The sequence below is a fragment of the Sylvia atricapilla genome, chromosome 14 (assembly GCF_009819655.1).
Source record: "Sylvia atricapilla isolate bSylAtr1 chromosome 14, bSylAtr1.pri, whole genome shotgun sequence".
Taxonomy (NCBI): Eukaryota; Metazoa; Chordata; class Aves; order Passeriformes; family Sylviidae; genus Sylvia; species Sylvia atricapilla.
Window position 1 is genome coordinate 12,248,635 of NC_089153.1, and position 14,961 is coordinate 12,263,595.

The 14,961-nt window shown below is 49.9% G+C and overlaps 2 protein-coding genes across 2 annotated transcripts; one reads left to right on the forward strand and one right to left on the reverse strand.

Annotated features, from left to right (window-relative positions):
• Window positions 1-387: 387 nt before the first annotated feature.
• DCTN4 (dynactin subunit 4) lies at window positions 388-11,566 on the reverse strand. The gene is made up of 13 exons (XM_066329182.1): window positions 11,361-11,566; window positions 10,056-10,126; window positions 9,462-9,640; window positions 8,504-8,547; window positions 7,643-7,750; window positions 6,044-6,117; window positions 5,602-5,714; window positions 4,206-4,315; window positions 3,122-3,195; window positions 2,712-2,766; window positions 2,117-2,224; window positions 1,697-1,794; window positions 388-1,527 (listed from the first exon to the last, which is right to left on the reverse strand). The coding sequence occupies exons 1-13, from the start codon at window positions 11,493-11,495 to the stop codon at window positions 1,314-1,316; spliced, it is 1,383 nt and encodes a 460-aa protein (XP_066185279.1). The 5' UTR covers window positions 11,496-11,566; the 3' UTR covers window positions 388-1,313.
• A 930-nt stretch (window positions 11,567-12,496) lies between these two features.
• Window positions 12,497-14,961, forward strand: SMIM3 (small integral membrane protein 3). The gene is made up of 2 exons (XM_066329184.1): window positions 12,497-13,355; window positions 13,950-14,961. Exons 1-2 carry the CDS (start codon window positions 13,009-13,011, stop codon window positions 14,128-14,130), a joined length of 528 nt encoding a protein of 175 aa, XP_066185281.1. The 5' UTR covers window positions 12,497-13,008; the 3' UTR covers window positions 14,131-14,961.

Here is a 14,961-nt window from a genome sequence, read left to right on the forward strand (position 1 = left end):
GCCTCATCCTGCCCCTCCATGCAGAGGATTCACAGATGCAGGCTGGCAGAGCCATGGCACAAGCATCATGACACGGCCATGGCTGGCTGGTATTCAAGCCTTTCCCAGCACAGCAGCATGTGAAAGCCCCTCAGAAATGTTTAACAAAGGTCAGCGTCTGAAGTGGGAATGCTCTGCAGGAAGAGCCATCTCACCTGCCTGCACTAGCCATGCACTTATTGGTAATTCAGTCTCTTGGATACGCAGCTCTTAATCACCCATTTTAGCTTGGACTGCAGCCAAATTACACCCCGGGTAAATGACCTTCTGGTAGTGTGTGTACTTAACATATAATGAGTTTTCACCTTTACACCTCCCTCCCACCCGCCCTAACTGGAAAAACAAAGATTATGAGCCCAAATCACCACTGTAGCTTTATCATTACCAGAACTAATCTTAACAGTCCAGGTTTCTTACCCTCATCGCTACAATCCCTAGCAACACAACATTTATTGAGCTGAAGTCTGCCAGGGAGCCTCACTGGAGCAATCCTGCCTCAGTCAAGAGCTGTAGCAGAACCTGAATTCCCTTCCTGTTTGTAGCACATCCTGCTGCCACATCCTGCTGCGATGCAGCGGGCTGATGGCGGGCTTGGTTGCCAGTCAGATCCATGAACACTACAGTACACTATGTTTAAATTTTAAAGGCAAACTGATCAACTCCTTTGTGAAAACACATCTGCCACCTTGGCTAAGTAAGCTACATATGCCAGAGGGGTAGGGCTCTATGGCCCAGCCCCCACGGCTGAGGTATCCTATGAGGAAGCAGAAAATGAAAAGAAAGGATCGTGCTGCTGGCAGTAACTTGCCAGAATGCAGAAGGCAGGGACACTCCTTAAAACGTTTATCTGGGAAGAGCATTGCTCTGTGTGAAAGAGAAGTTGTGCATTACTGGGTATGGAACATCAGGTTTGTGGAGAAAAAAACCAGTATGGGTTCTTTTCTGCTGATAAATCCCAATTCAGTCCTAATAATCCGTTGATAGCGCCAAATTCAGTGCAAACCTGGAGGGAGATCTTTTTCTGTGCTCTAACACGTGCTGCAAGTTAGTCTAGCCTGTGGCAGTGAGGGGAAGTGGACTGGTGGTTAGTGGGCACTACGACAAGGGGGGAGAGAACAAACCAGCCCAAACCACGGCAGCCTCAGCCCCCTCCTGGCGGCTGGCCTGGCCCGTGGCACACCCACACATCACAAAGGAGCTCTGGCAGAACCTTTCAGCAGGTGCTTTCTCAGGGTGCCAGTCCATCCAGCCGGCGGGAGCGAGCCTGGGAGCCGCTACGGGAGCACGGGGCCCAGGCTGAGCTCCACGTGGTGGGTGAGCCAGATCACCTCCGAGGTGTGGTCGCCCTCCTCGCTGGGCCGGATGGGAGCAGTCAGGTTTTTGAACTCGTGCTTCATCTTGAAACTCACGGTCACTTCGCCCTCTTCTTTCTGTGGGGTGACCTTGATGAAAACTCCCACCTTATTGGCTTTTCTAAAGGCAATAACGCTGCGAGGCAGAACACACAGGAACACTGGGTCAGCCAAGTTCTCAAAGCATTGTTCCAAGTGGAACAATGCTCTCAAAGGAACTCAAACCACACTGAGACAGACAGGAAGAGAGTGAGTTACTCAAAGAGCCAAGTTTTTAAGGGAGAGGATCCCCACAGGACACTCACTCAGGGTCATCCTGGAAGTCTTGAGGCTCTGCCAGCTCATCATATTCTGCTGCAGCATCTTTGCCAGCCAGAATAAGCTCCTTGGGAGGAACTGCCACCTGAAACAGAGCATGGAGAGAAAGAAGCCTTTCAGCACTGATCACCAGCTACACTGCAAGCAGAAGAGGGCTCTCCTCTTGTGAGAGGACTGCAGTTTAACAAAAGTGATCCATCCTCAGTTTTTCTCTGCTCCAGGATCATCTGATTACCACCCTGCCAGTGAAATAATAAATTTCTCCCTTGTGTTTTGGATATCAATGAACAGACACAGTTTCAAAATACCTCATGAGCTGCTGTTTACGCTGGTGACATTTCCCATTTCCCAGCACCCAAACCCTGGAAGAGGCTTGGGCTTGCACAGCAGGAGGGTACAATCAATACCTTGGCAGTGCTGTTGATGTTATCAGGATCTCCCTCCTCACACTCCAGCAATGTGACATGTGTGACGTTCTCCACAGGATTAGTCAGAGTCAGAAGGACTTGGCTCTCCTGGGGAGATTCAGGAATCACAGTTCAAGAAGCAATTGTGCTAAAATTCATTGTTACTGTAAGCACTTCCATTTTCTCCGACTGATCAATACATTCAAAAATTCCATCACATCTTCTCAATGGATGGACAGTGACCACCCTCCATCCATAAGAAAGGTACTAATGCCATGCAAAACTAATAATATAAAAAATATGTATTTTGGGAGTGTAGCTGAGACCTCAATTCCACATCTCTTATTCTTCAGACATTGGCAAGTGCTTGTGATGCCAGATGTGATGCCTGATGTCACATTGCACAGCAATCTACTGCTGCAGTGACAAGTACATGCAGTTACTCTGGCCACTCCCTTAAACCCTGCATCCTCTAAATGGAGTGAGTGGAGCCCTCAGGGAACAATCATTACACACCATGTCATCTTCCAAAAAAATCCCACATTCTCAGCTCCTGGCTATGTCAGCCTAAGACAATTTTGGAAAAGCTACTGACCTTCATGTAGCGCAGGTTGGGAATAGACATGATTCTCACTTCAGGGATGTAGTTACTACAAAATAACAGAGCAAATGACTGTGAGGGACTGTGTTGCCATCTGTAAAGCTATTAGAGCTTTCCTAAAAGGAAAAATGAAGTGTCCTTTTGCTGTATAACCCTAATCCTACAAACCCCTGCTACAGTCTGGGGCTGGCACAGCATGCAGTGTTTTTGTCAAACTGCTGAAATCTTTAGTAGATCAGCAAGCAAACCTATTACAGATAAACTAAATAAACATATTTTAAAAGGTGATTACATCATCCTAAGGGATGACACAATCCCACAAGGGGTCAAAGGAAATTAAAATAAAAGGCATTAACTAAGCATGAACAGGGAGTTGTTGCCCTCAGCCCCCATTTCTTACTTACACAGCAACCAGCTGGATCTTGAATTTGATAGAGGTTGGATTGAATTCTGGTTTGCTCAGGTTATGTTCACATTTCTAGAGAGAAAGGTATTTAAGTCAGCACCAAAAGATGGTGTGCAGTCACACACTGAAGAGCCACAAGTACTGTGTCACCAGCCATGACATTACAGCCTCCAGCACTGCACAAAAACTATCTGGGGTGCATGTAGCCATCAATGTGTTCAGCTACTGATACTCCAAAATGTCATTCCAGCACTACCAGTGCAACCTCAGAATCACAAGACTTGGAACCAGTCCTGAAAACACCTGGACATTGACTGCAGCACAAATAAGTGCAAGCCCTCTGACCTATGCTACAGAATCCATTAAAAACATGAAGCAGCTAGATATCCTGATCTCCTCATAGGCTACTCTTCAAATACAGGATCAGCCTGACATTACTTCTTTCTGAGAAAATATTCTGCATTTGCAAAGCATTCTACATTTTAAATACTTACAGGAATACTGCTCTATTACTTTAGGAACTAGCTAAATAAATAACCTTGTATGGCTGAGAAAACAAATCATATAGTAAAGGCCATGTAGAAAGCCAACAGCAGAACTTGGATTTAACTCTTGCTTGTCTTCACTTTCCAGATCTCTGCTTTGCTTCTCTGAAATACCCTCTTTCTTCACTCTAGTGACATCTTCAGTATTCTGCACTAATATCTTGCACTTCAGTATTCTCCCTAATATTCTGTTTGTTGACTTTTGTCTTTAGTAACAGTATTTTTTTTATTTTTTTTTTATTTCAACTGTACTGGCAGTCTTCTTTGACTCTCTGGCTAGGCAGGGCACTAGCACAAACCACCTTTGTATCTTTATGCATCTTTGACAGTGTTGTCCCCCTTTAACAACCATCATCACACCAGAGATGTGACAGCCTCCCTCACCCCCTTACTGCCACTACCACTAACTTGGCTGAGAACTTTCAACAACCAGAAGCATTTGAGCCATTTCTTTTAAACGAGAAACACACAGCCCATTTCCCAGCACCCAAGTCCTGAGAGCCTGGAAAAGGCCCTTCTCTGGCTTGAATTCCCTACCCGGCAGCGCAGCGAGCGTTTGATCAGGAGGTGCTTGTGACGTGGGTAGAGCTGGGAAGCACAGATGGGCTGGAAGTCAGGCTGCAGCAGGCGCTGGCGCAGAGTCGTCACTGGGAGCACAGCAGAAAGCAAGACAGAGAAATGTCTCAGAAACTGAAACTCCAGCTGGATTTTACATATGCACCTCACACTGTGTGGTGACCTGCCACCATATCTAAGACACTTCATTTCACCTGCACCCTGTAATTCAGAAGCCACTGGCAACTATCACATTTGTAGAAATAAGTAGAAAGGCAAAAGCCGAATAAAGGGCTGCTTTGACTGGGCACAGTAATGTGGGAGGAACATCAGTGCTGGCCCAGGAGAAACAAGGAACCCACATCTTTCTTCAAAGCTGAGTTGAGATGGAAACAAGAGTTTTGTAATCATCTAGAACGTGGTTCCTTCCCTCACCACAGCAAATGAGTTTCACAGCTTTGTTACCCTCACAGCTGGGTGCTGCATGAGTACAATACACAGCTTCTTAGCAAGGAGTTTGCATAACTCAGACTCACATGTAGAATTAGAAAAAACATAGTTCCCAAGCAAGAAACTCCCAGCAGCCAAAGCCTCCCATGGGTTTCTCTCAAAATGCAGGCTCCTCACTGTTCCAGTGCTTAAGAGGCAAGTGAGCCACGTGGCAGCCTTTCCCTCACTGTGGGGAGCTAGGAAAGTTGTCTTCTTCACCAGCATCAAACTTACAATGGCAACAACCTCATGAGAAAAGGAGACCATGAAGATCTACCCCCTTCCATGAATTAATTGATATTGGCAGACCTTGTAGGCCTGCAGAACTACCAACATCATCCGTTCCACTTGGAGCCATGTCAGTTGGAAGCCCACATCACTCCTGTACCTGCTGGTTTATCCTGTTCATACCAAGTCTACTGATTAATTTACAGTATTTGTGGATTTAATTTATGAGTCAGCTGAAGAACAGGCAAGTGTACACAGGCTGTTCCAAGCTGATGTCAAAGCAATGCGCAATTGTTACTCAACAGCCCACTTTTGGTTCCGACTCCCCAGCAGCTGCTATTTCCTTATTTCCTGCTATTATTTTAAAAAGGACATTAGCTTTTTTCTCCATCCAAAGGTTGATGTTTCACACACACAGAAATAAAGGCCAGCAAGAAAATTAAATAACCCTTCAGGCCTTCTGGCTCTGAGCTTTCCATGTACAACATGAAGCTGAGGCTGCATTCCAAGTAACCATTCAAAAAGTCACATATTTCCCAGTATTTCAATCCCAGCACAAAAATTACCAGAAACTTGGGTCCTGAGGAACATCACAAGCCTTTACACAATGCCCATGTTACAAAATGCAAGGCCAGAAAGTGACAGAGTACTAAGGTTTTACCTTCTGTCAGATTGATTGGTCTTGTGTAGTAATCCTCAGGAAGAGGCTCCACTTCTTCCACTGCATCAGCTGGCTCGATCTTGATCTCCTTCTGGTCTTCTCCTTCTTTCAGTCTAAAGCAAAATAAGGGGCATAAGTAATGAAATAGGGCATGTGTGCTCTGACAATAACAGCAGTAACTGCATTATAGCACAGAAGGCAGTGAGAGCTGAGATTGCACAACAATAATTGCAAGAAGGGTGTGAGCACTCACTTGTTCCTCTTGGGAGAAAGCAGAACATCTGGAGCTGCTGCAGAGAGATGCCCAAGGATCTGACACCTCTGCAGTGCTCGAAAGGAGAAATCTCCCCTCGCTGCTATCTGCTAATTATCTATCATCTTTCTAGAGTTGCCAAACACCTCCAATCCTCCCCCCAAGGGTAAACCCAACCCTGAGACTCACGAGAGTCCAGCGAGGGCACTGATGGGAGCCCCGGGCCTCTGGCGCTGAAGCCTCGTTCCAAGGCCGTATTTGTCCTACAAGGAAAGAAGGAACTGTCACCCTCAGCTCTGCTTCCTGATGGGACAAAAAGACCTGCTGCAAACTCATCCTTTGAGCTGCACGACAAGCATGGGGGTACAAGCAAAGGAAAGCAAAAAGGAAAAGGTATTTAATGCTTCCTAAGATACATTTTTCTGCTTGAACTGTTAGCAAGGAGAAAACAATTCCCACTGCACTGTAGATGGGGAAAGACAGATGTGTGTGGCTACTGTTAACAATGCTTTTTGCTCCTTCCTCAAATCACCAGCCTGCACTACTGACACATTTTCCCTAGATATTCTCTTCAGAGCGACTCCATGTCAAGTAGTGTAGAATGAGAGTTCAGCTGCCAAAAAATATGGGTTGACGTGGTTAGGCATCCATCTGAAAGGCTCTGTAGCACTACTTGATGCAGCTGAAAGGTTCAAACTCCTACAAGCCTCATTACCTACAAGTGTCTCTCACCAGAAATAGCTGAGCTACTCCTTAACTTTCTACAGCTGAGCTGTACCCAGGATGCTTGGAGGCAGAAATCTTCCTTCTGGGCAGGGCTGAAAACCTGAATTCTCGCCAAATGAGAAATATGAGCATCAGCCTACTCTGGTGATTTTTCAAGGATGAGATGATTAATGTTAGTGGCACTTGTCTTGGCCAAGCAGACAGCTGTGTCTCAGCCAAGCCTGGTGAAGGACTGTTTTTCAGCTGTACATTACTTACTCAAATATACTGCCCTGCTTCTAAACTAACACAAGATTTTTTTTTAACAAATGTCACCCTCTGAAGAGTTAGGCTTCACCTGTGTTTGTTCTAGGCACACCTAAGCCAGAGGTCCTGAGGCCAGGTGTAGGATCTGTTACTCCCCTTCAGTTGGTACCATGAAAGCTTTAACACCAGCAGAAACTGTGAAAAGACTTACCACTACGTGTATAGTGTGTTGCTGTGGAGAGCCCCCAAAATAGCAGCAGGTAGCAACGGAGACAAAAAATGCAGCCATAAGACACAAGCAAGGGCACAGAGCAAGCACAATTCTTTGAAGTTGCAAGCATATGCAGTCACCCAGCTAAACAAAGTGAGCATTTACCTGCCAGGTACAATAAACAAGTCATTCAATCCACAACCAAGTCTTAGGGTTAATTTCAGTAGAGATTTCATGCAGAGGAGTGTCAGACAATGATGATCTATCTGTCACTGAGCTGTGGGATGGACTGTCCTGAGAAAGAGCTGCCACAGGCACTGTGGCTGCAGCTGCACTGCACTTCACTGCTGGAGAACATATTCCTTGACACGACAAGTATGAACCCTTCTGGCATTGCTGGGGAGGACTATCAGAGAGAGTGGCAGTGTAATACACAGTAATGAGTGTCAAAGTATTCATCCCTAAAGAAAGTCTCATTCTCTTCATGGTGTCCTGAATTAGCTAAAACTGGGCAGCCCTATCGTGCTACCAACTGTCTAATTTTCCAGGCTGAGGCTGCTGTGGATCCCTTTTCCTGCTCTGAGAGGATGGCACAAGCAGCTCACCGAGAAGGCCAGCGGAACATAGTTGCGGCGTCGCACCAGCTTCTTCCTGTCCCGCTCGATCTTCTCCTTCTGAGCCAGCTGCTGGTAGTACTCAACCAGTTTGTTAATCTGGAGGGAGGAAAAGGAACAGGGAGCACTGTCACCTCAGCTGCAGCATTTGCCTGTGAGCTAGCTGGGGCTCGTATTATTGTTCCACTCTGTTCCTAGTAGCAACTGTATTGTGCAGGATGTACTTGAAGAAGCCTGTGTACCGTAACATGTCTTAACCCAGGCTGTGGGTGACAAACTGACCCTCCCTTGGGAATGATGTGTGTTGGAGGGCAGTGTCCAAGTCTCACTTTGCAATTCAGCAACTGAGACTTTGTTCACGAATTTGCCATGACTGCAGAGAGTAATGTCATGTGGCCAACTCTGAGCAATTTGGATTGGCAGAGCAAACAGCATCTTTAGCATCTTTTCCCCCCTCCTCACGGCTGGTCACATTTAGAGTGGAGCCCTAAAGGGTAACAGGGAAGGGTGTTAAAGGTGCAGTTGTGTTTTCCAGATCCTAGACACACTTTTTGGTTGGAAAACAGCTTTTTTTCACATACATACGCAGCACATTCACCTTAACAGCACCATTAGATAGGTTGGTTTCAACTGAGCTTCTTCTCAAAAGGAGATTTTATACTGCGATATCCTCAGGGGAGCCTCTAAGAGGCCTTCCCTCCACTGAATTCAGTCAAGGTGTAGATTAGGAACTGGAACTGGTATCTGAAGGATTATATAGATGCAGAAAAAGTGATTGAGAGGGCCTGACACTCCAACAGCTCTTTCTGGCTGATGCATTTCAGCCCAAGCACAGCCCTCCCGCTCACTCACCCTCTGTGTGTGAGGATTCTCCGGCTCCTGCCAGCCACCACTCGCTGCACAAGAGAAGAGAAAAAGCAAAGTCCACAGGAGGGTTCCAGATGCCACACAGAAATCACACCCAACAGCCAACTATCTTGGTGTTATTTATAAAATATGACATTCCCCATTTTTGCCACACCTACCATTGCAACTGTTTAAGTTGATATCTGTACAAATATACATCTCTGACAGTGCTGCACAAGCAGGTTTGAAATGAATGAGCTCTGACAGCTTTTACATTGTGTTTTTAAACAAATGTTGCCTGACACATACTCGGGACAACACCCAGGAGCCACTTCAGCAGGTACATGTGTTTATATGTGTGTCTCTTATTATTACTGCCTGCTGCTGTCTCTGCATCCTCTGAATCCATTTTCAGTCACATACACTGAAAATCAGAGGATCTGTTTGGCCTACTCAACCCCATTTCTGGAGTCTGACAGGTATTTTTCTGTACATCTCACATACCAAAAAATAGATGAAAGCTTTGTTCTAGTCCTCTTGTGAAGAGAAAAGCCAAGTTCAAACACTGACTAGCAACTCTGGAATAAGTCTAAGTGAACAAAAGTGATGGAAAATAAATTAGGTGTTTATGCTGTCAGACTGTGCAACTTCAAAGACTGAAAGCACACAAACAAGATCTCAGCTGTGGGGAGAGTGCACTGACTAAAACAGTTCGACAGTCTTCTCACTAGTCAGGTAACGCAGGCATGGAAGTAGGTCACATATTCCACTAACTCAGCTCAGCTCTTCAGAGGAGTCTCTAGCAACAAAGAGTTTTCCTGTGAATTTCCAGCTACAACTCCAATCCTAGACAGATATCAAATCTATAGTAGAGTCATGAAACTAACTGGATTATCTGTTACCTTCAAAACACAAACTGGGCTCGTGCTGTAACCCATTTTTCTGTCTTTTAACTGTCCCTTACCCACAGACTTGTCTGCCATGCCAACGTCCCGGGAAGTCCAGCGGCAGAAGCCACAGGCCAGGTAATAGGCTTTCTTCATGGTGGTCTTGGCCGGGTCGTCGGGCAGCGGCGCAGGGATGCTCGTGGCCCGAGTGGAAAGGGTGTGCATGCAGCAGGGGCAGTCAAAGCAGTTGGCACACCTGCAAACAACAAGGCAGGGCTCTGAGAAGAGTCCCAGGCTGGGAGAAATGCTCTCAGCAACCACATCAGCGTTAAACCAACAGATCATTAACTCCCAGGCAACAGCACTAGGGATAATGGGCAGCAGAGCCATCACAGGAACTTGGAGGATTCAGAGTCAACATAAGAGCAGCAGCAGTAAGAAACATAATGTGATACTAAAAAAACTCTGTATTAGGAGCTCAGGTCATTAAAAAAAAACCCCAGAAGTCATGAACAGCACACGATACATCATGGAAAGACACTTACTCACCAAAACAGACTCAACTATAACAAGCAGTCATGTAATTTTTGAAGTTTCAGACAGACATGGGAGGGGACTGCTTTAAATAGGGAGCCTTGATTAAAAAAAAAACCAAAACCAAGCAACTTCACCTGTTCTTTTTCAGCTTGGCTTCAGCTGAAGGCATGTTTTCCAGGCAGCTGGGGCAGTAGTGAGAGTCCACCTGAAGAAGACACAGCCACATCAAACACGTTACCCAGCACACTTTTCTCCAAAAAGCCCCAAACTGCCACATGATCCAACAAAGATTTGTGTCTTGCAACAGCAGGGTGAAGACAGGGAGGGCTTGAGATATTTTTTGGTATGCAAAACTTCAGCCCATCTCAGCCAGATTTTAATCTTTAATAACATAAATTATAAACTTTCTTAAGTTAGAATGGATTAAACTACTCTGCCTTGTACATGGGAAAAGATCAGCTGAGTGTTGACCTTTAGCAGTTACCAGAATCTTATTTTTCAGCTTGAACAACAGTTTTAACGTTTTATCTTCTATTTAGACCTAAATATATTCTGTCCTTACAGTTACACTGGTCAGATACATGCATATTTCAGAAGACGCATTGTACCTCTCTGCTGTCACAGCGTATTTTGCCAATTAAAACAACAGCAGCGAGACTGGGGGGCCCCTTCTTGAAGAGCAACTCAAACTGATTATCAAGCACGGCCATGCACAATGACTACACTGCTCACCCCACAGTGAATTCATGACGGATACAGCCAGGTCACAAATCCACTCTTCAGAGGCCTTAACATTCCCTAAAGATGCCTCTTCTGAGATGTGGGCTGCACAGTCATTCTACCAAGGCTTTCTAAATCTATCACAATTTCTTAATTCAACCAGACTGCCACAAAACCAGTCTCAGCGATTTTATTTTGACAAATTATGAAGCCAACTCCCCACACACAACAAAAATCGTAGTGTTTAACGAGGAGGGCTGTGTGTCTGGGGCGGGGTCCTTGCCCCTCCACGGCGGGGCCCGATGGGGATGGCTGTGGGGGTTTTGACCCGACGGTCGGGCCCCGCCGAGGGCTGAGGGGTCCCCGCGGCGCCGGTCGGGCCCCACCGAGCTTTGGGGGGCGCCCGCTCCCTCGGCCAGGGTCTTTCGGGGGGCACATCCTCCATGAGGGGAACGCCTCAGCCAATCACAGCCCGAGCTCCGCCGACGGACAGGAGCGCGCAGCCAATCCAACGCGCAGCACCGCCCCATCCGTCACTCGCGGCCATACCCCGCGCTCCGTGCAGCGCTGCGCCCACCCGCCTGCCGCGCCAACTACCAATAGCAAAGCAGAAAAAGAGTGAGTGGCGGGAGAGCGACCCAATCGCTGCGCACAGAGAGAGCACCGTCCCTCCCGGTCCCGCCCCGTGTGCGGGTGCGGCGCGCCCGGTCCGCCGTTACCTCGTGCGAGACGCACTCGAGCGAGCGGAGCTCGCTGCAGTAGCGGCAGAAGTACAGCTGCGGCAGCGGTGCCCGCAGCTCCTTCTCGCCGCGCACCAGGTAAAGCACCCGCTCCGATTGCAGCAGCGACGCCATCTTGGGAGCGGGCGGGCCCCGCCGCGCCGCCTCCACCTGACGCCACCGCGCCGTCGTCTGACGTCACCACGCCGGCCTGAGCACGTGACCCCGCGGGGCAGGCAGGCGGCGTGGACGCGCCCTCAGTCACACCCAGTGCCAGCCCTGCTATGGGCTGGGACACTTTCCATACATCCGGAGCTTCCGGGCCCGTCCAACCTGCCCTTGGACACTGACAGGGTGGGGCAGCCACCGCTGGTCTGTGCCAGTGCCTCACCAGCCTCGCAGAAAAGGATTTCTTCTCAACATCCCGTCTATCGCTGCCTGCTGGCAGTGGGATACAGTTCCATCTTATCCTGTTGCTCCGAGCCCTTGTCCTAAGTCGCTCTCCAGCTCTCTTGGAGCCCCTTTGGGCGCTGGAAGGGGCTCTGAGTTCTCCTGGAGCCTTGCGTTCTCCGGGTGGACATCCCCAGTTTCCCAGCCTGGCTCCAGGACAGAGGGGCTCAGCACTCAAAACATCTCCATTGCCTCCTCTGGAGTCACCCCAGCTGCTCCATGTCCTTCTTATGCTGGGGGCCCAGAGCTGGAGGTCCGGATGGGTCTCACCAGAGCACAGCAGAGGAGGTGACCTTTTCACACCCCAAAGGTGGTTTCTCTTCCCTGTCATGTCCACTAAGACAGGATCCTGACAAAGAATGAACACTCCTATGCTGTGGGATCAGCAGAAAAACACGAAGCCTGTGGATGCTGTGCTGTGTGCATGGAAATCAGAGCTTGCATCAGCAAGCTACATGCAGTCTGCTGCTGGATACCCCAAACAAGCACCAGTGCCAGCCTGGCCTGTGGCATGAATCCCCCATCCTCACCCTGCTATCCATCCCCACACAGTGCCCGGAGTCAGTCCCTGCCCTCTGCCCGCTGCTTGCAGCTGCGCAGGAAACCCCTGTCCATGAGGATCTGCTGCTGCTTGCATTAAAAACTCCACTTTTTATCTGCCTGCAGCAGCTGGAGGGGAGCCGGCAGGGAGGAGGCTGCCTGTGCACTGCTCCCGGCAGAGCTGCTCCAGGGGGTGCCTGGAGGCCAGGGCTGTCCTGAGAGCATGCGGTAGGGCTTTCCAGCTTTCCACCAGAAATCCAACAGGTTTCCCTGCGAAAAGGCAGGAATAAAAGGCGCAGTGTGTGGCTACCACCATGACTGACCCTCAGCTTGTGTCCCAGAAGCAAAGTCAGAGCGTCCCATGTTGCTTTTGCCATCCAGCATCACCAGTGGAGTGGAATATTCCACTGGGCAGCAGAAACACCGTTCCCAGCCGGCGGGCTGAGGTCTGTCCCCTCCCTGGCGATGCTCTCTGCCCGTGTCTCAGTAAATCACCCTGGGGAATCCCTGGGGAATTCGGGCACCTCGCTGCGGGAGGCTGTGGAAGCTCTGGGTGGTCTTGCCCTGAGTCTCGGGGGAAAGTGGGTGCCTGTGAACTCTGCTGAGGCAGGAGGGGAACGGGGTAGGGAGGACCCTTTGTTAAAGACTTTGAAGTGAAATGTCCCCACGGTCCCTCCCAAGACCATCGGGTTCAGCTCCAGATGGTCTCCCGCAGTGGAACCCCTTTCTGGGTGGGATGAGATGGAGTGTGTTCTTATCTTATCCTGGTGTAGAAAAAACGTCTTCCCGTGCCTTGCCTTTCCTTCCCCTTCTTTCTATCCCCTTCCCCTTCTCCTCCCCTGCCGTCCCCCGCGGGCCGGGCCGGGCCGGGCGGGGCCAGGCGGAGTCTTTTTCTCCCGGCGGGAGTCTTCGTTCCCGGCGGGATCTGCCGCTGCCGCCGCTTCTCGCAGGAGCTGCAGCAGGAGCCCGACTCGGAGTGTGTGCCGGAGCCTGGCAGCGCCGCAGGTAAGGGATGGGGCAGGTAGGACGGGCAGGGCACAGACAGGACACGGGCAGGGCACAGGCAGCTGCCGCCTCTCCCCCACGGCATCGTGTCGCCCCCCCGCGAGGTGCCGGGGCAGGACGGGGGCACAGCGCCGTCCCCGTGGAGGAGGGTCCCCGCTCCCCGGCCCCTCCGTCCCCTTCGGCTGATGGATAACTCCGTGACTCAGCACGAGGTGAGGATTGGGGGGGACACTCCCCAGAAACGAGGGGGCTCCTGGCTGACCTGACCCCACCGTTTCCCCAGGTGATGATACACCGGTGAGTGACCAGCGGGACGCCCCGTTGTGGCTTTCCTTTATCAGCTCCTATAACAAACAGTAGCAATTAATAGGGAAGTTTTTCCCCGGGCTTTTATCGAGTGCCTTCAAAGCACGCTATAAATCTTGGCAGTAATTGAAGCAGCTTTTATCAAAGGCTCTCGAAGGAGCGCAAGGTGAAAGCTGGACCTGGCTACAGGGGTGACCCTGCAGAGAGCAGCAGGGGACGGGGGGGGGACTCTGGCCATAGGAGGGATGGAGAGGGCTGCCCCACCACCCCTCTGCCTTTTCCTTGCAGGATGGACCTCCCTCACCTCACGAGTCCTACCGACCTCCCCAAGCACATCCTGGATATCTGGGTCATCGTCTTGATCATCCTGGCCACCATCCTCATCATGACAGTGCTGGTGCTGTGCCCGGCCACTGCCGTCATCGTCTACCGAATACGAACACACCCCACGCGCAACGGCATCGTGTGAGGCACGGGCACTGGGGCACGGCCAGTTCCCTGGGCTGGGGGCTACAGCCATGGCACCCTGTGCCAGGGACCTTCATGGGCCCCCCTGAGAGCTGGAGCCTGGGCAGGAGCTGGGGTGGGCCAGCACCCAGACATGCTCCTGTACCTGGCTCTTGCTGAGCACCCACTGCTCATTTTGCCCACTGAGCTGACAAGGACTGTGGGGGAAAATGACAGCATGGGCAGCAGTGGGGAGAGATGTGACTTTGCTGACGTGTCCAACTGGAAATATCTTGCTCCTGTGAGGGAGGCAGGCTGGTCTTTCCTTCACTAGTGACACCGTCTTTTCCCATGCAAGCAGCAAGGAGTGAAAATGCCTGGCAAAGTTATTTCTTCTTTGGAATCCTAGCTGTCAAGGTTGTTGGGGAAAAAGAGTCAAAGCAAGATGGATGTGGCTTCTGGTTGTGCATTTAGCACTTGGCTAAAAGCATCAATGACAGAGCTCGTGCTGGCTGCACAGCAGACGTGCAGCTGGCACTGGCTTCTCTATCCATTATCTGCTGAAATGTTACAGGAAAGTCCTGCAGGGCTCTTGGTTCCACTGGGTCTTGTGGGGCAGGGGATTGTGTGCAGTTCCTGCCAGCCCTCCTGTCTGCACACTGGCTGCACACCCTACTCCTGACAGCGAGAGCTCCCGCTGTTTGCCCATCTCACCAGCCCTGCTGGGGAGTCTGTGCATGCCTCACCTGGGCAGGTAAAGCGGGAGGAGCGGGTTTGTGGCCAGCCACTGGCAAGGGATCATGCAAGCTCCTGTATTGCCCTTTGTTATGAAATAAATGGACTTTATCCTTCA